Source organism: Triturus cristatus, chromosome 1_2 (assembly GCF_964204655.1).
Source record: "Triturus cristatus chromosome 1_2, aTriCri1.1, whole genome shotgun sequence".
NCBI classification, from domain to species: domain Eukaryota; kingdom Metazoa; phylum Chordata; class Amphibia; order Caudata; family Salamandridae; genus Triturus; species Triturus cristatus.
The window spans coordinates 606,195,726-606,217,363 of NC_140580.1; the positions used below are offsets into that span (position 1 = coordinate 606,195,726).

The following is a 21,638-nucleotide window of genomic DNA, read 5'->3' on the forward strand; positions in this document are numbered from 1 at the left end:
GCGACGTCATCTTCCTGGTATGTCTGGGAAGTTGCTGAATAGTCCCACAATAGTCGCTTCTCTGTACCCCCCGGTGAACCGGCTAGCTGACCACTTGGTTTTAGCTGTCTCTTCCTCAGGGTGGTGTCTTCACCTGTGCCTATATCACTCCCTGAGGAGCTAGAACCTGAGAATGAGACCTCCTCAGCGACTTCCTCCTCCTCTGAGGTCTCCTCACTGGGCTGCGCTGATTCCTAGTCTTCATTTAAAGAAAAGAATCGCTCTCCTTCCACCAGGCCCACCTCACCTTTTTCCATCGCCTCATGGTCTCTGCAGCCCCCACCGGGTCGTTTTACTTTATTTGCCAGGCTAACCGAGCTTCCCCATGTAGGCATGGGGTTCTTGGGAGCAAGCAACTCCGCTTCGAGCACCATAATTGCGCCCATCATGTCTGCATCCGCATTTCCCCTCTCGCCTGGAGTTGCGTTTTCTGCCTGAACCTGACCCCCCTCAGCGCGTTCTGAAGCAAAGCCCATTGCTAAGGCCGCGTCACTCTCCGCCTGGAACCGTGCCACATCCTGTGTCCCAGAAGTACTATCAGAATGCTGTAGCTGTTGCCTAGCACCGAAGGCGTCCACGTTCGACGCACCCCCAGCGTCCTCAAGGACGCCTCCACCATCGCTGGGAGAGCCGCCGATACTTCCGGAGAGTTTACTTTGTTCCCCATCGCCTGATGCCACAGAACGGGCGGTGAATACTTCCGACAAGGTAGGCTGCCTGAGGGGGGTTTCCCTGGATTTGAATTTATCAATTCTGTCCGTCTTTTCCGCAGTTTTTGCCGGCAACTTCCTCCTTACCTCAGTAGGGCTGCCTGAACCGATACCTACAATTGCATTATTCTTTCCCCGCGGCTCCATCTTTTTCTTCAGCTGCGGAGCCGCCGTCTTCCGTATCGCCCCAAAGTTCTTCATTACTGGTACTAACTCTTCATTTAGGACAGTTGGGGCATTTTTACCAGTTTCAGATCGCTCCTTTGCCTTCTCCTTTTCTTTCGCTTTATCGCTTTTAACAGGACGTGGGGGCATTCTGGCCGACTGTCCGTGCTGTGCTCTCCTGTATCCAAAAGTACTCACTAAGTTCCCAAATCTTTCCTTTTAGCCAGAGCAGCTCCGCCAGCAATCTATGTTTGAACGCTGTAATGGAAGGACCTGTCACATTGTATGGAAAACTTAAGGCATACTTTCCAAATTCTAATGAATGTGTTGCAGGAAATAATGAGAAACACATAGATAAGCTACTTAATATTTCTGACTGCATAATAATTCCTGAGAGGGGCACACATTGGAATGAATTGTGTAGTCATATTTGCATGATATTTGATGTTGTTAATTCTGCTTATCGTACTAATGCATATTTACAGATATATAAAGCAAGCATAAGGGCTGATTTGCATATAGCTATGTCTGAACTGGGGTGGCGAAGTGAGCTAAAGAACGATGATGGATTCAACCCAGATCTGTGACTGGGGGTAAGTGTCTGAAAGGTTTCAGCATTCCGTCCATCATCTCCGTGTGTTTGCTTTATTAACAGATATATACCAGTGGTATCACAAATGTCTATATAATTAGATTTTTTTCAACATCATTAATGACTGACATTGTGTGTAGCAGAGAGCCTGGATACCTCATTCAGAGTATATAAGAATGCTCACTTGTATTGCACACTTAGTGGAAATACTGACGCTCTTCCTCCCCTATGGTGAAGAAATAAGTAACTTCATATGATTCAGCGCCTCATGGAATTTAGTAGCATTCTCAGAGTGTACCTTCTGGAAGTCTTAGGATCTCTGAAGTAGAAGTTACGCTGCTGTTTCCTTAGGGTCTTTATTTCTTTATTGACAATTTGGGATATTCATAATAAAAGATTAGTGTTAGACCTGGCTTGGTAAGGGTGGTCTTCCCTCCAACTTTTTGCCTTCCTCCTCCACTTTTCTGAGCTAATTTTTGATAGTATTAGTACTCTACATACTTTACCAATGATGACCAGTGCTAAAGTGATTGTGCTCTCTTCCCTAAATACGGTAATACTGGTTCATCCCCAATTGCCATATTTAATTTAGTTATAAGTCCCCAGTAAAATGGTACTCCCTGTACTCAGGGCCTTCTAAATTAAATGTTCCTTGTGGGCTAGCAGCACTGATTGTGCCATTCACTTACGTTTCCCTTTAAGCATGTCTTAAGCCTGCCATTGCAGGGCCTGTGTGTACAGTTTACACTGCCATTTCAGCCTGGCTAAATACACCTTTTGCCAGGCTCAAACCTTCCCTTTTTATACCTATAAGTCACCCCTATCAGTAAGCCCTGTACAACCCACAGGGTAGGGTGTACTGTATTTAAGAGGCGGGACAATTACTTTTTAAGTTTTACGTTTCCTGGTAGTGAAAAAGTCTCGAATTCGTTTTTCACTACTGCAGGGCCTCCATTGGATAAAACTGGGATACCTTATTACATTTTATGAGAGTAATTTCCAAATGGGAAGATATAACTGATTCAAGTTTGGTGTCTCTGAAATCAATTTAAAATCCAAATTTATGGTCAAGTCAAATTTTGAATTGTAATTGTGAGAATTCCTTTTAGAGAAAGTTGCAAAAAGAACAAATGATGGACGGAATGCTGAACAATGACAAGCACTCACCCCTGGTACAGAAATCTGGGCCTAAATCCAGATTTCTTTTGCTCACCACGCCATTCCAGTTTGGACCTAGCCACATGCAAATTAGTCTGGACCCTGCTCCCCAAGGGTACAGTCCAACCCAAACTGCCAGGACAGGTCCTCCCCAGTCCGGAAACACGTATCCCAGTACCGGCCTCAGGGTATCACCCCTCATCAGCCCGCATAGCTTGACTCCAGTGGCATGGTGAGCATGGGACCCACGTCTGGGCATACTCATCCCACTTAGGACGACAAATGCAAAAAGAACAAATGATGGACGGAATGCTGAACAATGTCAAACACTCACTCCCCAGCCATATACAAATCAGTCTTTAAAAAAAAAGAAATATTGGCGTTTTCTGCAAACAACACGTCAAGCATGTGAACACGCCAAGAAAACATAGGCACATGGAAGTAAATACACAATCGTAGAAAAGTAGATGATGTATGAAAACATTATCTGGTGTAGTGTGAGTCGGGCGGCTCCTCGCTGTCTCCCATTTTCTATACCATAGTACCTAACCAGGGATATCATATTTTGGTGAGCTTCCTTTATATGAAAATCAGAAGTCACCCTGCTTTTGTAACCCTAAGTGGGAAGGGTATGCCCAGACGTGGGTCCCATGCTCACTGTGTCACTGGAATCAAGCTTGCCTGGCTAATGAGGCGTGATACCCAGAAAGTGGTTCCAGGATGCTTTGTTACCGGTCCAGGGAGAACCTGGACTAGCAGTTTGGGCTGCACTGTTCCCATGGGGAGCAGGGTCAAGACTGATTTGCATATGGCTCGGTCCAAACTTGGGTGGCGTGGTGAGAAAAAAAAAGCTGGATTAAACCCATTGGATTAAATGTTTGGTTTGTTCAACATTCCGTCCATCATCTGTTCTTTATGCTCTTATAGCAGGTTGGTATTTTCTTGCTTTAGCCATTTGGTACCTGCTGCCCATTTCTTATCACCTGTCTGGGGTGGGTGACAGCTGGGCTTTGTCTATACCCTCTAGACAGCCACACACAATGGGAGCCTAGGTGGGTCTTGATGGGCCATCATGGTAGGAGGGGAGGGAGGAGCTGGACCCAGCCTCACTTACACCTGAATAGTCTGTGTCTTGTCCACACACAAGGAACTGCATACCCCCTTGTAGTGAGTCTGGAGCCAGGGCAGGAAGGGCAGGACCTCTGTGCACTTCAACGGCCTGTCTTTGAAGTCTCAACCACTTCAAAGACCCCACTAGGTAGAAGTACTGGGCCTCAGACACCACCAAGACAGTACACTTATGGACCTGTGGTTACTCTGCCAGGAAGGACTGCTGTGCTGCTGAAGGACTGCCACTCTGCTGGACTGCTCTCTGATTGACTTATTATTTGCTGTGCTGCCCTGCTGCTCTCTGCCTGGGTGAGAAGAACTGGACCTGCATCACCTCACCCCAGAACTCAGAGTGACTCCATGTGCTAGTTGGCTGGTCTCCTGATCAGAATTCTCAGGGACAAAAAATACTTCCAGCCCCACCATCTGTAAGTCAATCCTACCAAGTGGTGCTACCCCAGTCCTGGACCCTTGGAAGTGGGCTTAACGTGCTTGCATCTTCTCTGCAGAGCAACACATCCCAGAGCAGAACCAGCTCTTCTCCTCAGCTGAGCTGCCCCTCGTCGTTGAGGCTTAACTGCTCATCGGACCCAAGGCATCGTCCTGGCTGCGCCTCGCATCCTCGACCCCGTACTTCGCATCGCAAGCCCCATTGACAGGATCCTCGCATTGATGCATCAGGACCTTGCACCGCAGCTTCATCGCATCTTGGAACTGACGCATCACCTCAGCTGTGTGACACATCTTTGACGCAGATCGATGCAACGATGCAAAACCAGGATTTAAGGTTCTCTCTTCAGTGGGCCTAACCGGGTTCCTCTAGCCGAACCACGCTCCATTGCGGTCGGACTGAACATGTAATTCCCCGGCACGACCAGGTATCCCCAAGAGCGCATCTTGGCACTATTTTACCTAAAAACTTTGAAATTCAGTATCTCCAGATGTACTAATTGGATTTTTGTCATTTTGATCTTTTAATTTATTATCCTAAGTTCCATGTCCCTAACCTGGTGTGGGATCTTTTTGTTGGGTGTTTTCACTGTTTTCCTGTTTGAAGTGTTGCACAAATAATTTACACATTGCTTCTAAAGTTAAGTTTGACTGCTCTGTGCCAAGCTACCAGAGGGTGAGCACAGGTCAATTTAGGGTTTGCCTACTCTCCCTTACTAGGATTGTGGTTGCTGCTTGAGCAGGGCTTACACCCCAGTCAACGAACAACCCAATTTCTAACATTTAAAAAAATGTGTCTTATTTAGAGAAGTGCAAATAACTGCTAAGACCCATCAGATTAGCCCAAACTGTTAGATGGAAACTATGGGCCCAATTTAGAGTTTGTCAGACTCGGTACTCCGTCGCAACGTTGACTGAGTACAATACCCACCAAACTTTTGTCCAAATTTTTAGTACAATTAACTCAGCTGGCTTAAACCTTTCTCTAACATCCCAACAGGGTAACCCATCCCATCAGCCGCCCTCTTTAGAGTTGGGTGTTTTTTTTCACTCTCCATCACCACCAGGAGTGTCCTGGCAGTGAGGGACAGTAAAAGTTTCTAAAAATCAAATGACCCCCACACCATGGGAGAAACTCTCATGGTGTTGTGACCATTAGTTTTTACTTTTCCAAAAAGTGTTTTTAGAAAAGTAAAAACTTTAAAAAGTTTGTTTTAAGCATCCATTGTCCATGACAGACGCACACTAAACTTTGGCGGCAGTTCACACAGACCAATGGAGTTTACAGCAGGGCCAGCGGCGAACTCTAAATTTGGCATGCAGAGTAATGGACATAAAGTCCTATGCCACCCTGACTTCATTTACTGTATCCGACAAACTCTAAATCCCGCCCTAACCTTCTGAAATAGCAAGCAAGCATAATGCAACTTAAGATATCTGTCTTCTAAGAGATCTGGGAGTAGGGACAGTTCTAATGCTTTTCTGCCAGCTGTTTTTGAAAGGGTCTAATCCTGCTGTGTACCATGTGCCTTTTGTATTTCCTCCCAACAGAACAAGCTCAAGGGGAAGGTCGCAGAGCCTACAGTGATGACAACAGGAATAATCATAACCGGAGCTGTTGTTCGCAAGCTGTGTCAAATGAATCTGTGTGGAGAAAAGGTTGGTGTTTTGTCTTTTCTCTAGGTGGATGTTTGGAAATACAGTGCTGACATCCTCTGGAGTGGCTCTTGCAGCCGATATCTCACATTTTCTTAGAACCCTTGTATCCACCTCCCTAAAGCTTTGCATGTTAAATGAAATCCTTAGTTTCAAAATCTACTTTTTCCAGTTTACCACACAAACGCAATTGATTCGGGTACACACACACACACACACACACACACACACTGTACACACATACAATCCCCCTTGCACATTTAGAGCCAATTGCCTATGCTCTTCTATCCTGCATATTAGTACCTGCTGTTGACCCTCAATATAGGCATTAATGATTACATTGTTAGTTGTGAAACCTAAACATTTGGATTCTAATTGTATCTTTTGCAGTGCACCAAGCTGCGTGGTCAGTAGGAAACCACTTTATTTCCTAGCGCTCATATCCTGCTTTGTAGAAACTGTACATTTACATGTAACAAGATTCAACACCATTCCACAGCTGTGCCAGTGAATATTTTTCAACTATTTAACCATCCACTGAAAAACTGGACAAGCATCTCCTGTGTTTCAAATGTAATCCGTTCAAAACAGAACAATCACATAATACAGGGAAATAAGTTGCATCACGGTACAATGTGTTATTCTTTCTTTATGTTGAAAATTAGATTGGGCAACTATTCCAAACACTATTCACTTGTGATTAAAAAAATGTTTTTTTGTGTGAGATTCAGGATCCTCCAAGATGTCACTTGCTAGCATTAAAATATGAGATTCATTCACTACCCATTACTCTATTCATATAAATGTAGAATAGTTAGATCCCAGATCTAGGGACAAACTAGTTGACAATGCCATAATATGATAATTCTGCATGTGACTTTTGTTCCTGTAAACAGGGGCAGGTCTTGACCTGTGGTGTGGAGGCTTAGATCTCAAAAACATTATATAGCATATTCAGCCATCCAGTCCTCTATCTCAGCTTTGATTTGAAGCTTAAAGCTGAGGATCATCAAGAGAAGGGGAAGTGAAGTTCTCATACCATATGTACAATAATCCCCATCTTAGGCAGATAGTAAACTGAACTAAGAAGACACTCTGCCTATTTCCCAGGCATATCCCTAAATTACTAGGGAGTACACATCTGTTATGTTTCACCAGATTGAAGAGAAAAAGCACCATTTCTCTAAAAATCCTCATTTCTTGAGACTCAATGATGCATATCTTATGTAATTGTCCTTCATGTGGAATCGCTCCCTTATACAGGAAGTGGAATATGCCAAGGCAACTCTCGTGGAGGGTCTGAGGGCATCTGAAGAAGAGGAAGATGAGATCATCTACTTGCTGTCACTGAAGAATGCTCAGCTCCCTGAGACAATCCCCCTTCTCCTGGAATATGCTGAGGAAGATACTGGATCGGTGTCAGTTACTGCCCTTACTGCACTGCAGAGCTTTCGCAGGGAGTACATCACAGATGAGGTAGGTTGAGATCTGGACGAAAAATGTTTCCTCCTTAATTTACCCCTACTCTAGATAGTTAATAGATCGATCCACAAACAGATTTGGTGGACTACGCATACTTTTTTCTTTTAAGAGAATCAAAAACACTCTGTTTAGATGGTATAACATGCAGTGGGTAGTATGCAGACCTGTGACAAGGCATATGAGAGGGAGGTGCTATTGATGGATATCACAAATTAATATATTTGTCTGATTTATATGGTTAATAAATGATGAATGGCATACTGAAATGTATGTGTGCTATTTGTCACATAAGGTTAGATGTATAAACTGATAGGATATTAGTGAGGATTAGATGAAGCTCACCTGTATATTAATATTTAAACCATAGATTCTTAGGAGGGTAGTTTTGAGGGGGTCACATACCATTATGCATCTTATATTGTGTGACTTGCATGTATCTGCTCCCAATCTCTGTTCTGACTGACAGTTATATTTGTGAAGCGGGTGCATATCAGCAAGTCATGTTACAATAAATGTACGCCATATAGTGAGGGTGAAAGTCATGCAGCTGGATCCTGGTATCTGTCATGCAGATCTGCCATGCAGGATACCGCACGTGTTACCTTTAGGCATTTGATTTAAATGTGTGGATGATCATTACACATGGTAACTTCATTATTTCAACAAATCGGGTCCAAAGATGTTAAACACCAGCTGCTTGGATGTACTCAGCAAACACATCCTGATAGGCTTAAACATTGTGGTATTGTAAATGAACAAAGTGCCAACAGAATACCTGTTTAAAACTCCAATAGTCTAATGGAGATCGATCAGGACAATATTGGTCTTAACTCATGATTTACCCAGCCCCTGCCTGTCTGTGTCCACAGGCCACTAATGTGATCACACGTTAGTGTGTTGTTAATCATGGCTATGATGTATTAACTTGTTACTCATTGTGACTACTATAACAACAAACTGCAGGGTTTAATGTTATGCAAGCTCCACGGCTCCATGTTCTTGCCTGATGGCTAAATGAGGAAAATTGAGGTGGATAGTGGAGGAGGAGGAGGAGGAGGAGGAGGAAATGGGGGGGCAAGTGTTTAGGAGCAGAGTCTCCTAATATAGCATGGCGCTGGAGAAGGTAGCAGGCCACTAATTCTTCACTACAGAGATAATACATGTGAATGTAAGTGGGTGGGAACAGGATTACGCATCTGCTGCCTGTTGATCAGTACCTTTTTATAGGTTCTTGATTCTCTTGATTTTTGCCATTGGAAATTTTCATCACGCCAGTGCCATTTCGGAGCCTAGCAAATCATAATTTTTACACCAGATGATAGGTGCACCCATGAATCGTGTAGCTGCCTACATCTACTTGCTATAGAAAGCAGTGGTGACATGTTGGCCTAGGTTTTCTTTCTATGTCACATCTTCCTCATGTGCTAAGTGCCCTTGGTTGAACATGAGTTGCATTGCACCCCGTTGTCCAACAGAGCACCTATATTAAGCCACAACATTGGGATTTCCTTAACCCACAGGTCATATGTACCTCAAATGGTATCATAATGAATGTGGTAAATGTTCTTAGTTTCATATTCAGGAACTGTGCAGATGCACCTCAATTGCAAGATAGTGATTATGAGGACCTGTGGCTCTTAGTGTGAATCATGACAATAGAATACTCGGCTAGCTTCTTATTCTGCATGCCGCTTTGTTTTTTCTGTGCCACATAAAATCATCAATACAGCCTTACCATTCACAAGTCACACATGGCGGATGTGGTTACTCAGTTATGCATACAATTTTCGATGAGTAACATAACCACAAGAAACTCTGCATATCATGATTATAGGAAGCTGGCTCTATATGATATACCAAAACGAGGTATATTGTGCAAAGAGTCCAGGCACTCCCTTAGTAGTGGGGAGGGGTTTGCTCTAGCAATCCCAAGGTGCTCTTCTAGGGGGTAGTGTAGTTGAGCAGCCTTAGGCTTATCAGAGAGGAGTGTTAGACCTCTGCAAAATACACATACAGTCAATAAATGATGCACGCGACTCAATAAGGAGTTCCAAACCAATATATAAAAATAATACTTATCTTTATGTATATATATATTGTATATATATTAGGCACCAGAATTAATACAATCAGGTAAGTACGTTTTGCAAGAGAAATTCTTTTGATTTTTCAAAAGTCGACAGTGAAGTTTCCAGTTGCTGCAGTCTTATCCAATGGGAAGAAAAACAAGTACGGCATGCAGGTAGATTACAGTTTACGAGACCAATCCCCTGGATTTAAGGTGAGTTTGAGGCAAAGTCCAAAGCAACACTAGCAGGTCACCTTCAGCAGCCTTGTGCAGTGGTGCAATACTGTGCCGGGTGCCCATTGTTAGTCTGTGGGGATCGGTCTTCATGGAAAGAGGCTGCAGGTGTGGACTGGGAGGCCAGTCGGGCCGAACCAACAGGGGGACTCAGGCCGCACAATGCTCGAGGGCATGGGGACACCTTTGGTCCTCCTGGATTGGTTTTGAGAGTCTAAAGTTGGACGCTCAGCCAGGGAATTGGAGCCTGGGCTTGTTCTCCATGCAGGCTGTAATGCAGCCTGAACGTAGAAAGGGGAAAGTGCGCATTACATAGTGGAGGAGCAGCCACTGTTCACAAGTTTATTACATCTTTTCTCCATTTCTGTTAAATACTTAGTACATCGAATTTTTCAAATGCTGAGGAAATGCCTATAAAGGCCGTTTTCACTAGCAAAAGATGTGAAAAACTTGTGGAACATATCATGGATCAAAAGGATTAAAAATGGATTATTGAATAAATAACAGATTCCTTTGTACATTCTTACTTTGTTGTGCGACATGTGTTTGGAACGTAATGCATGCTGCACTTGTTTTGGTAAGAGGTTTAACTTGCCAGATCGAGATGGCAGATTAAAACTGCACACACAGGCTCTGCAATGGCAGGTCGGAGCCATATTTGATGGGCTACTTAAGTGGGTGGCACAATCAGAGCTACATGCCCACTAGTAGCATTTAATTTACAGTCCCTGGGCATATGTAGGGCACTTTACAACAGACTTATAAGTACATTAAATATGTCATTTGGGTATAAACTAATTCTGCCATGTTTTAAGGAGAGAGCATAATCATTTTAGCACTGGTTAGCAAAGTACCACTGGTAAAGTGCTCAGAGTTCTAAAGCCAACAAAAACGAACTCAGCAAAATTTGGAGGAGGAAGGCAAAAAGGTTGGAGGTGATCTTGTAGAGAGCGCCTTTTCCAACATCGCTCTAGCCTTTGCCATTTCTGGCTGTGCCTAGCTGAGGAAGTTCAATTTGACTACCTCCTGTTTGTTATGCAAAACATGGACACAGTTTTTGTTCATGTACCACTGGAATTTACATGTTCATGCACCATTGCAATTCAAGTGTTCATCCAGACAGTATTGTCAGAATCTATTGGTTTTCATGGCACACACATTTGGAGGCTACATCTCTCTGACTTGCTTCCATACATCATTCTGCTTTACGCAGGAAAGAGCAATGTATATATTACAACACAGTCCCATACGTTTGAGCAATTATCATATCCAAACTCTAACTTCAACACTTTAATGTTGCCATCTTTAAGACTTGTGTGTATCCACATGCAGACTGTCTTGGTATAGTTGTGCAATCACAGATATGCCTGAATCGTTAGCGAAGCACTACAGTTGCATGTAAGGTTAGTCAGACCACTGTCATAATCAGTGTAGTGTGTATTTAAGTATATTAGAAAATAGTGCATTCATACTTTTTGGAGTTAGGAATGACATAAGCAGTTACACATGGCCGGGTGCACAACTGTCTGGCTCAAATCAAGGGCAAAATGATAGCCACTGTATAATGATAACATTGGAGTCATAGTGCATTTGATACACTAGATGTTGCTACATGACATGGGCATATAGGGAGCTGCACATGCTCCAGTGCGATCTTTACTCTTCTTTTGACGTCGTGTGATGGGCACTTGTTGTTGGTTACACCCTGACCAACAATATGTACATATCTGCAATGGGAATGTTTTTTTTTTGTTAAGTAAGAAAATGTAATGTTTGTGTGGAAAGTTGTATACAGAGTTTATATTGTAAATGTCACATTTACAGGTTGTGCTTTGTACAGTGCTATGTATCCAACAGGAATTTACACACGTACTCCCTGGCACAGAGTGCTTCTATACTTCAAGGATAACATTGTGGACACTGTGTATATTTTTCTTTCACAATGCTTTTCATTCTGCAATTTTTATGCACTTTTTCAACTTCCCATGGCTCCGTTCCAAGTGTATTAGTCCTGTCAGTGGGGCAGCTTCATAGTGTATTTTTATCAGCTGTCGAGAGATAAAGTCCATATTTGTGCCCGAGTGATGCGTGATACTTCACCAAATAGAATACCAGAAATTCATCTTCAGGATTGATGAAATACCTTTTCCTTTTCTGCATTGTTTTGTGGACCGCATCTCTTTTCCTCCTCTGCCATCTTTTTGATATATGTTTCAGGGCAAATGATAGCTTGTTGGATTATACATCCCAATGGCTCTGATGGAATGTTGTGTTTCTCTGTGCCAGAGTGATCCACATATTTCAATCAGAAGCTGTATCAATAAGGACAGAAGCCAGAACTTTTCTACCTCTTACTATCAAGGCATCTCAAAAACGTCTCTGGTTTTTCCATAGAGCCTGAAATGTTTTTGGGAGGCCCTGATAGATTAGCTGTATAAATTCGACAGCATCCTGCCTGGTTGATACATATCCTTTGAAATGGCTTAAAATCAATAGGGAGATTTATAGCTGTTAAGTGTGTGATCCATGGTCTCTATTGTTTTATGTTTAGTCTTGCTTATTAAAGCAGATTTGATTTGGAACCTGGTCATTCAGTGGGTATTGGGGTGTGAGCTTTGCAGGTGTGCACATTGTTTTTCTGAAAGACTTTATGTTTCTAAACCGTGCATGTTTTTGTGGCTTCGTAAATGTTTCTCATTCTTAACTGTAGTGCCAGAGGTGAAAGAAAAAACTATTGGGGAAAGGTGGTTTAACGGTGGCTGGTGATTCGGTGAAGGTGCATCAGAGTTTCTGCTACAGATTTCTAACTGCAGATTTCGCACCTTTTGAATTTACCTCAGGCTTTAGACTGAAGGTGGTGCCATGCGACTGTGCACTAATACCGTTCTGCTGTGGAAATTATATACGGAGCCTAAATAGGCGCCACTCCTGCGCGATTACATCAGTTTCTTCCTTTCCTTGCCAACAGACACATATTAGGAGCTACCTCTTGTATCTTTGACACACTTTACCTTAAAATCGTTTTCTGTGTGCAAGGGAAATGTCACCTCATACAACAACAGATTTTAAGCCTTGTAAGGACTGTTTCAAAAGAATATCTGTGACAGATAATCTTGCCTGTAGTGCCTCGGCTTGAGCCATGACTCTAAGGGCTGCAGGGACTGGCTGTCGATAAACCCGAAGGCCAAATGAGACTGTGAGGCGGAACTCTATTGTTGGCAAGCACCGAAAGACTCTGCAACAAGACCAGTTCAAGTCGAAGGGTCAGTCCTAGTCCGGTTCTCGGTCCTGAAGTTGCAGGAGTCATTCCTGAGGTCTGTTGTCATTGCTCTCCAAGTGGAAGGGTAAATCATAGTAAAAGCATTAAAAATCCAATCGATATTAGGCCCGTTCCTGCCACTGACATTGTCCAGAGAAGGAGCAAGAGCGTTCTGATACCTCTTGATCTCACTCCCAAAGATGGTTGAACTCGGACCCCATTCTGCAACTTGTCCTGGCACAACCCGAGTTTCCGGGGCCAAGGCAGAGACAGATTGAAAAGTTCTGCAAGGCCTTGCTCCCACTCTTCAGATACTTACCTACTCCCTCTGGGTTGCCTATGGGCTCATAGGAGTTAAGGGGACCCCCTATCTGTGATACCGCCGGCAGGTTCCTCCTTAGCACCAATTGGACTATCCAAATCCACCACTGGGCCTTCTTTGGCTCCTGCACCGCCTCTGCCTCCGGTGCCACACTCCACAATGGTACTTGGAGCCATGATTCTGACTCCATTGACATCGGAGGATGAGGTTACCATTGTGCTCTTTGACTCCAAATTCTGGTGCCTCTGCAACCTCAACCAAGATTGCTCTCGCTTTCCATCAAAGTGCCACCTACCCCATTTGACTTCCCACCTCCGCAAGGAAATTACACTTTTGTTGCATTCCTTACTTGGTACGGATTCAAACAACAATTATGATGCTGGCAATGAGTTAGGACAACCATACCAAGAACAAAATTGGTATGATGACCTTCAAGAGTCTAGTGGTCTTGACACTTCCCTTGAGTCAAGACTCCTTCACCCTTAGGCCCTGTCATTGAGGAGAGTTCTTCATACACAATGGTCATGCATAAGGCAACTGAAGTCATTGACTTCCCGCTCCCCACATTCAAGATCAAAACCAATGTCTTGACAGAAGTGCATCAGCTGAGGTAAATACCTACTGAGCCCCTCCTTCTCTTCAATGAGGCACTGAGGGATACTCTCTTAGGGACGTGGGCCAAACCCTGCTCTGGCCCCTAGTCAATCACTAAATCGCGAGACGCCATTACCTTGCACCGGGTGACCCCGCACTTTTGTCTCAGCATCCTTCACTGGAAATCTTGGTGATGCAGGCATCTACCAGTTGGACAGATCCAAATACATATTCAACTACTTCCCCCGATAGAGAGTCCAAATGAGTAGAGCTCTTAGGGAAGAAGATATTTTAATCCCTCAGCATGGTCTTCAGGTCCGTGAATGCCAGTTGCCTGCTGGGTTGCTATTCCCACACACTTTAGGATTTGGTGGCTCAAGTCCTCCAAGGTATCCCGGAAGATCTCCGACCTGTTCTAACTCAAGCTATACAGGATGGTTGTGATGCAGCCAAGTTCATAATTCATTGTGACTTAGACACCACTAATTCCTTCGGGCAAGCCAATTACATCAGCGTTGCCATTTGCTGCCATGCTTGGCTGCAGTTAAGGGGTATTTCAGGCAATGTCTAATTGTCCCACATGGACATGCCCATTGATGGTACTCACCTGTTTGGGGACAAGGCAGATCGCTCTGGAGTGGTTCAGAGATCAGGGCCACAGATATGCTCCCTGAGCTTATCTGTCCTATGTCAGCAGCCGCATCAGGCCTTCCGTTGCCTTCATGGCTTCGGCGGGGGTTCCCCTTACAGGCAGTCAATTCATGCTCAGCAGAGTGGCCATCATTTTTACGGCCGTGTTGGACACCACCGAATGGTCAAATTCAGCGAACCACTCAGTCCAGTGCCCTCACCCTCTGCAGCATCACCTTCTAAATCACTTTCTTGTGCTCTTAGTGAAGCACAGCCACCCATTTGGAGGCATGATCCAAAATTGTCTGCTGGGTTGGCAGACAATATTATCAGACAGGTGAGTCCTGCAGATAGTCAGAAAGGTGTACTCCTTGCCCTTCATTACCTTTCCCCTGCACCTTCTTCGGCCTCCAGAAGGTCTAACGGAGAGCCATATGGCCTTCTTACGTAAGGATGTGCCAGACCTTTTGGCCAAAGGGGCTATCGAGAGGGTGCCTGCACCAGATTTAGGTCATGGTTGTTATTCCTGCTACTTTCTGCCACCAAAGGAGGACGGAGGGCTTTGTACTAATTTCAGCCTGAGCCCTCTCAATACCTTCCTCCACTAGGAAATATTCAAGATGTTCACACTGGCCCAGGTGTTGTCAGCCCTTGACCCTGGTTGACGGGATGGTGGTGTTTAACCTGCAGTACCCTGTTCCCGGAGGCACTATGCTTCTAAAAATGGTAGGACTATCAAGGAATTTTCCTGGTGGTGCCCCCCCGGACCTTACAATATTCCCTCCCTTTGAGCTGCTCCACAGCTGTCATTTTCAGCTTGCCACCCTCCAATTCCTCACCACCATCATCTCTTCCCAGCAAGTGAGTAAGCTTTAAGCTCTTCATATTAACCCAGCATTCAGCTTCTACTTCTCAGACTAACTGTTTCTGCAAATGTGAGCATCCTACTAGCTGAAAGCTGCGACACTGTTCATCATCGGTCAAGCCATCACTCTGCCAGCATTCTTTGCTCTGCCTCACCCCTCTAAAGAAGTGGGGAGACCACCATTGCTAGCAGCACTGAACTTTAACATTGATTGTACTAGAGGACAACAATTGGACAATCTGCTCTTTATGGGGTCGCTGGATTGAAAAAAGGTATGGTTGTGCAGAAATGAACCATCTCCCACTGGATTGTACTCTGCACCACGATCTGCTACACATTGGCCAAAAAGCAGCCTTCAGAAGGACTTCAAGCTCATTTTACCAGGGCCGAAGATGCTACATGGAGTTTCTTATCTGGACATTTGCCAGACAGCTGTGTGGGCGTCACTCTATTCGTTCAGAAAGGACAACTATCTGGACAGCCAGGTTCGACTAGAGGGGCATATTGTCCTCTCAGTCCTACTGGACTTTTTGGTTTCAGCTACATTCACAAACTCATCTCCTAACAGGTACTGTCCTGGTATCTATTAAAAAAGTGAATAATCTGTGGTTATAAGTCTCTATCAGAAGAACAAGTTACTTACCTTTGGTAATACTCTTTCTCGCAGAGTTTCTATCTAACTGCAGATTTCTCACTGACCTTTACACCTTACAGTTCTTTCAAATGGGCTCTCTCCATTAATAAGATCTCAAGTCTAAGAATCTTCACATTGGTCACAGCTAATCTGCTTTTGGAGCTTGGTACCAAGGGGCACGGACAGATTTAAAAGTAACTGTTGTCCACACATAGGAGTGGCGACTATAAAGACTCCGGAAGTAATTTCCAGAGTGGTCTCATTGTGAAGCCTAACAGCATGCAGAGGTACTGCTGAAAAAGTTTCTGGATCCAGTCTTACACCTGGTGAAGTGTTCAAAAAGTAAGGATTCTGCTGTTAATAGAGTTCCCACCAGAAAGAGTATTAACAAAGGTAAGCAACTTGTTCTTTAAGCCCCAAACAAGGTGTGCAGATAATTATGAGCATGATAATATGTGAATTTGCCATGGTCTTTTTACTGAGTGAACATGTCAGTGAACATGTCAGCTGCTCAGTCAGTTCTGCTTCGCATCACCAGAGTAGTCAAGAATAAACAATTTAAAAAGGAATCCATTAAGTTTTTATCTTATGAGGTGCCAGTTAGAAATGGGATTCTCTAGTTGGCAAAGGTTTGCACCTTTGTCAAAGTAGGGACCCTTCCTTCTAGTCAGGATAAGGGAGTTACACTCCTAAAATAACCCCTGCTCACCCCCTTGGTAGCTTGGCACATGCAGGCAGGCTTATCTTAGAGGCAGTGTGTAAAGCATTTGCACATAACCAACAGTAACACAGTGAAAGCACTACAAGAGGACACCACACCAGTTTAGAAAAATATCCAATAATTTTATATAACCACAACAAGACCAAAAATGTTAAAAATTCACCATACATTTCTCAGAAATCTTCAGTAATCAAAATAAACTTAAAATACAGTTCCTTGAAGTCAATAGCTCCGTCTGGGGCTATCACGGCATCGTTAACAACTGTCAGACCTCCACAAGGTGCCTTGACAATAATGAGCACGTTGCAAGACAAATGTCATGGCCCAAGAGAAAGAATAATGACAAGGACCAATGGTTGGACTAAGCTGAACCGAAAAAGGCACTCTAAGATGGCCGCCGCCTTCGAATCGGCGGCGGTCTAGTTTATTTCCCCACAGGTGTTCTGAGGCTGTGTGAAGCGCGCGCGCTGAATCAAACGCGCACTTCACTGAAGATTCAACCGAGTATGCACGTTCAGGAAAGGCTCCACAGAACTTTAGTACCAGAGAAATAATTTGTCGGGAATTCGTCCGGATATCGTCCGCTAGTCCCGTCGGTAGTAGTTTAGGTCAGTGCAAAAGATTTTCCAGCTTCGTATCTAGGGTTTCTTCCTCATTATTCTCATCAAAGGAAGAAGGAGACCTGGCGGCTAGAAGTTCACTCGAAGTTATCCAGAGGAAAGAAAGAAGAGAACAAATATGCTAAGTGAAAATACAGTTGAATAAAGATAGAATATTTCGTAAGCATAATGTAAATAGAAAGACTTGCACTAAGTTAAGAGGCTTAGACAGATACTTACCCACAAGACGTATTCGACTGTTTCCTCTGCTAATAAGAGGAAAGTTTATCGAACCTGAGACGAAATGTTAGACGATGTATAAGGTCAAAGATTTATAACAGATACTTTCCAGTACAGAGTTGCACAGCAATACCCTACAAGAAAGTAAGAGGAGAGTTACATTTTAAAACACCTGACAGTTAGAACAAGATTACTTAGAAGAATAGAAGCACCACTCAAGAAGTAAGTGAAGTAAAAGCCATTCAAATATACTTACCCAAGGTGAGGTAGGAGGTAGAAGGGGCTAAAAGTATTATTTGTTTGATAGGTGAATCGGTCTGGTGTTTAAACAAGAAAACAAGAGCAAGTAACACAACGAAGATAGAGGAGAGGCACAGTACTTGAAAACTTGGGTAGGCATAGACTCTAGGAGAGAAAGGAAAGCGCGAAATAAAGTAGAATAAGTGATTAATTAATCTTGTTCGCTATTTAGATTCTCTCAGACAATATTCAGTCTGCAGTTCGGAAGAAGAAGCAGGCGAAGGAGAGAAGACGAGTTTCAGGACCGGTCTCTTCTTGGTTTATTATTTTATCCACTCCCCCTTACCACCAGAGGGTAGTCTTGGAATATAGATATCTTACTGGATCTCCGGAGTGCCTTTGAGGGGGAGTTGGGAACCAGCATCTCTGTTCCTGTGTAAGACTCAAGTAAGAATTTCTCTGCATCTTGACAGAGTGAAGTGCCCACGTTTTAAACAACTTGCACCCGGACAGAGATGGCTGAAGCAATAAACTTGCAGACCTTAGGAACGGTTTTAGAGACTATACAGGAGGAGTTGGTGGCAGTAAGAGAGGAAAATCAGAGTCTTAGAGAAGAGGTAGTAAACTCAAGGAAAGAAACGGTGGAATTGGCTCAGAGATTAAGGCAACCATTTAGTACAAGACAAGAAACATTAGATCCCCCTGTTGAAGGCCCAAGCAGAATAGCAACACAAGTAATCCATTCTTTGTCCCCAGTTCTACCGTTAGCCCCCCCAGGGCGATTTAGTGGGGACCCACAAAAGGCGCAGATATTCATCACTCAGTGCTCTTTACACTTCATGTGTCGCCCTTCAATTTTCCCAGATGCGCAGTCAAGGGTGGCCTTTGTGTTGTCATATTTGAGTGGAGATGCGGCGTCTTGGTCCATGCCTCTGGTTTCCCGTGATGACCCTCTATTGCAAAATTACGAAGCATTCAAGCAAGAATTTCTTCGGATTTTTGACAGGCGAAGAATCTCTCAAGCAGTTGATAATGAATTACTTGATTTAAGGCAGGGAAACCGAGACCTTGTGGCATATTTCGCACAGTTTTACAAATTGGTAGTGGAAACTGACTGGCCCGAGAGTAAAAGAGCTGCAGTTTTTTACAGAGGGCTGAGAGACGAACTCAAAGACGTGCTGGCGCAGATACCAAATCGACCAACGGAAATCTCAGAGTTGGTAGATCTGGTCTTAGAGATAGACTTCCGTCAAGGTGAAAGAAAAGGAGAAAAAATAAGAGATTTTAAACCAACGATTCCCAGATTTGATAGGGTTCGGTCAGAAGGCACCAGAATTACAGATGGGCAGATGGGTTCGGAACCCATGCAAATAGGAACGATAAGAGGTCCTTTAACAAGAGAGGAAAAGGAGAAGAGGAGAACAGGCAATTTATGTATGTACTGTGGCTCCAGTGGCCATTTCGTGAGAGGATGTCCAAAGAAACCAAAGACTTCCTTTAAGCCGAAGGAAAACTTGCAGCACCACCTGTAGCGGGAGTTGGACCGGTGGATGCTAATCAAAAATCAACTCCACAGGAACATCAAGTAGCGAATACCCTGCAGTCATCGGCCCCGCACTTGGTTTTATCCATGGTAATTAAGTTTCGACAAATAACCTTGATAGAGGTTTCAGTAATGATAGATTCTGAAGCCACCGTAAACTTTTGCGATTTAAAATTTGCAGCCAAGGTGGGTTTGCGAGCAATACTGAAACCTAAGAGTGAACCAGTCCGGGCAGTAGACGGAACGAACCTCTCCTCCGGACCCATAGTGAGCCATACAGAGCAGGTGCAACTCGTGTCTAGTGATGGCCACGAAGAAGTAATTCAATTCAACTTAATTGACGCACCCCAGTTTCAGCTCATCTTAGGTCTGCCCTGGCTTACTGAACACAACCCAACCATTAATTGGAGCTCCAGGACAATAGTAATGGATTCGGAGTATTGCAAGAAGAACTGTTTTGAAGCGAAGGAAAAATCGAATGAATGTAATCCTGCTCATTCGTTGTGTACGACTGGAGTATCAGAGTCCGTCGTCAATTCCCAAGAAATTCCACACGAATATCGAGATTTTGAAGATTTTTTCAATGAAACAGAGGCAGAACAATTGCCACCCCATCGAGTGTATGATTGTAAGATAGATCTTGAACCGGGCTCTAGTCTGCCTTGCAGTCGAGTTTATGCCCTAACAGAAAAGGAACATCATCAATTAAAGGAATACTTGGACAAATACCTAGCAAATGGTTTTATCCGGCCATCACAGTCTCCAGTATCTTCGCCTCTATTTTTTGTGCCGAAGAAGGAAGGCGATTTGAGGACCTGTATTGATTATCATGCTATCAATAAGATCACCAAGAAAAATCGTTACCCGCTTCCACTCATTTTGGTTCTATTGGATCAGATGAAAGGAGCACAGATATATATCAAACTCGATCTTAGAGGAGCTTACCACCTTGTTCGAATGCGCGAAGGAGATGAGTGGAAGACAGCTTTCAGAACGAAATTTGGACTATTCGAATATCAAGTCATGCCGTATGGTCTATGCAATGCCCCGGCGGCCTTCCAATATTTTATAAATGACATACTCCATGAATATATAGATCAATGCACGATTGTGTACATTGATGATATTCTGATTTATTCTTCCAACAAAGATAAGCATCGAGGGGAAGTCAGAGGAGTCTTACAGAAGCTCAGAGAAAACAAGCTGTTTGTGAAACTAGAAAAATGTGCATTCAATGTCTCACAGGTGGAGTTCTTAGGTTTTGTCCTTTCTCCAACTGGGATAAACATGGATGAACGAAAAATCAAGGCTGTGGTTGAGTGGAAGTCCCCTGAAAGTGTTAAGGAGGTCCAGAGTTTTATAGGGTTCGCAAATTTCTACAGAAGGTTTATCAGCGAATTCTCACGGAAAATACTTCCCCTTACACGATTACTCAGGAAAGGAATCCACTTTGAATGGACTGAGGAAACTGAAGAAGCCTTTAAATCTCTGAAGAAAGATTTCACCACTGCTCCAATACTCTTACATGCAGATCCTTCAGAACCATTTTACGTTGAAACTGATGCCTCTGATCTAGCAGTCGGAGGAGTGTTATCCCAGCGGCACAAAGTAACTGGTCAGTTGCATCCAGTCGCCTACAGGTCAAGAAAACTGACACCTGCTGAAGTGAATTACACTATTACGGAGAAGGAGTTATTGGCCATTAAAGACGCCTTCAAAGAATGTCGACACTATCTCATGGCAGCTCAACATCTAGTAACAGTTTTCACCGATCACCGGAATTTAAAATTTCTGAAATCAGCTAGAACGCTGACTCCCAGACAACTTCGATGGTCGTTGTACTTTGCTGATTATGACTTTGTAATCACTTACAGGCCTGGGGCTCAAAATGGGAAGGCTGATGCCCTCTCCAGATTAGGAACTAGCAATCAGAAGAGTCAAACAGAAAATCAAACTATAATTCCAAGTGCGAAAATCATCGGCGCCACCACCTCAATAGACCTGAAGGAACAAATAACCAAAATCATGAGTCCAGAAGAAATGCAAGATTGGGTCAAAGGAGAAGCTGGGAGGGAAATTCAACATCAGCTACCTTACTATAAGGGGGCCTTGTACTTGCCCACCGAAGAATTACAAAATCAAGCTTTGTACGAGTGTCACGATGCTCCTTTGGCAGGACACAAGGGAGAAGCCAAGACAGAAGAATTAATTAAAAGACATTATTGGTGGCCTCACATGACCAGAGACATTGAAAAGTATGTTAAGACCTGTGAAATCTGCGCTCAGGGAAAATCTGAACGGCAGGCTCCTAAGGGATTGTTACAACC

General features: G+C 43.8%; 1 protein-coding gene across 2 annotated transcripts in view; it reads left to right on the plus strand.

Moving 5' to 3' along the window:
* Nucleotides 1-21,638, plus strand: part of LOC146867721 (microsomal triglyceride transfer protein large subunit-like) — a 374,501-nt gene that overhangs the window by 235,122 nt on the left and 117,741 nt on the right. For both annotated transcript variants that reach the window (XR_014962100.1, XM_085607151.1), the window contains exons 11-12: nucleotides 5,776-5,883; nucleotides 7,144-7,356. Coding sequence is in view for 1 of the 2 variants with exons in the window: in XM_085607151.1 (XP_085463277.1) it covers nucleotides 5,776-5,883; nucleotides 7,144-7,356 (321 nt within the window). In the remaining variant the exon portion in view is untranslated. The remainder of the gene's footprint in view (nucleotides 1-5,775; nucleotides 5,884-7,143; nucleotides 7,357-21,638) is intronic.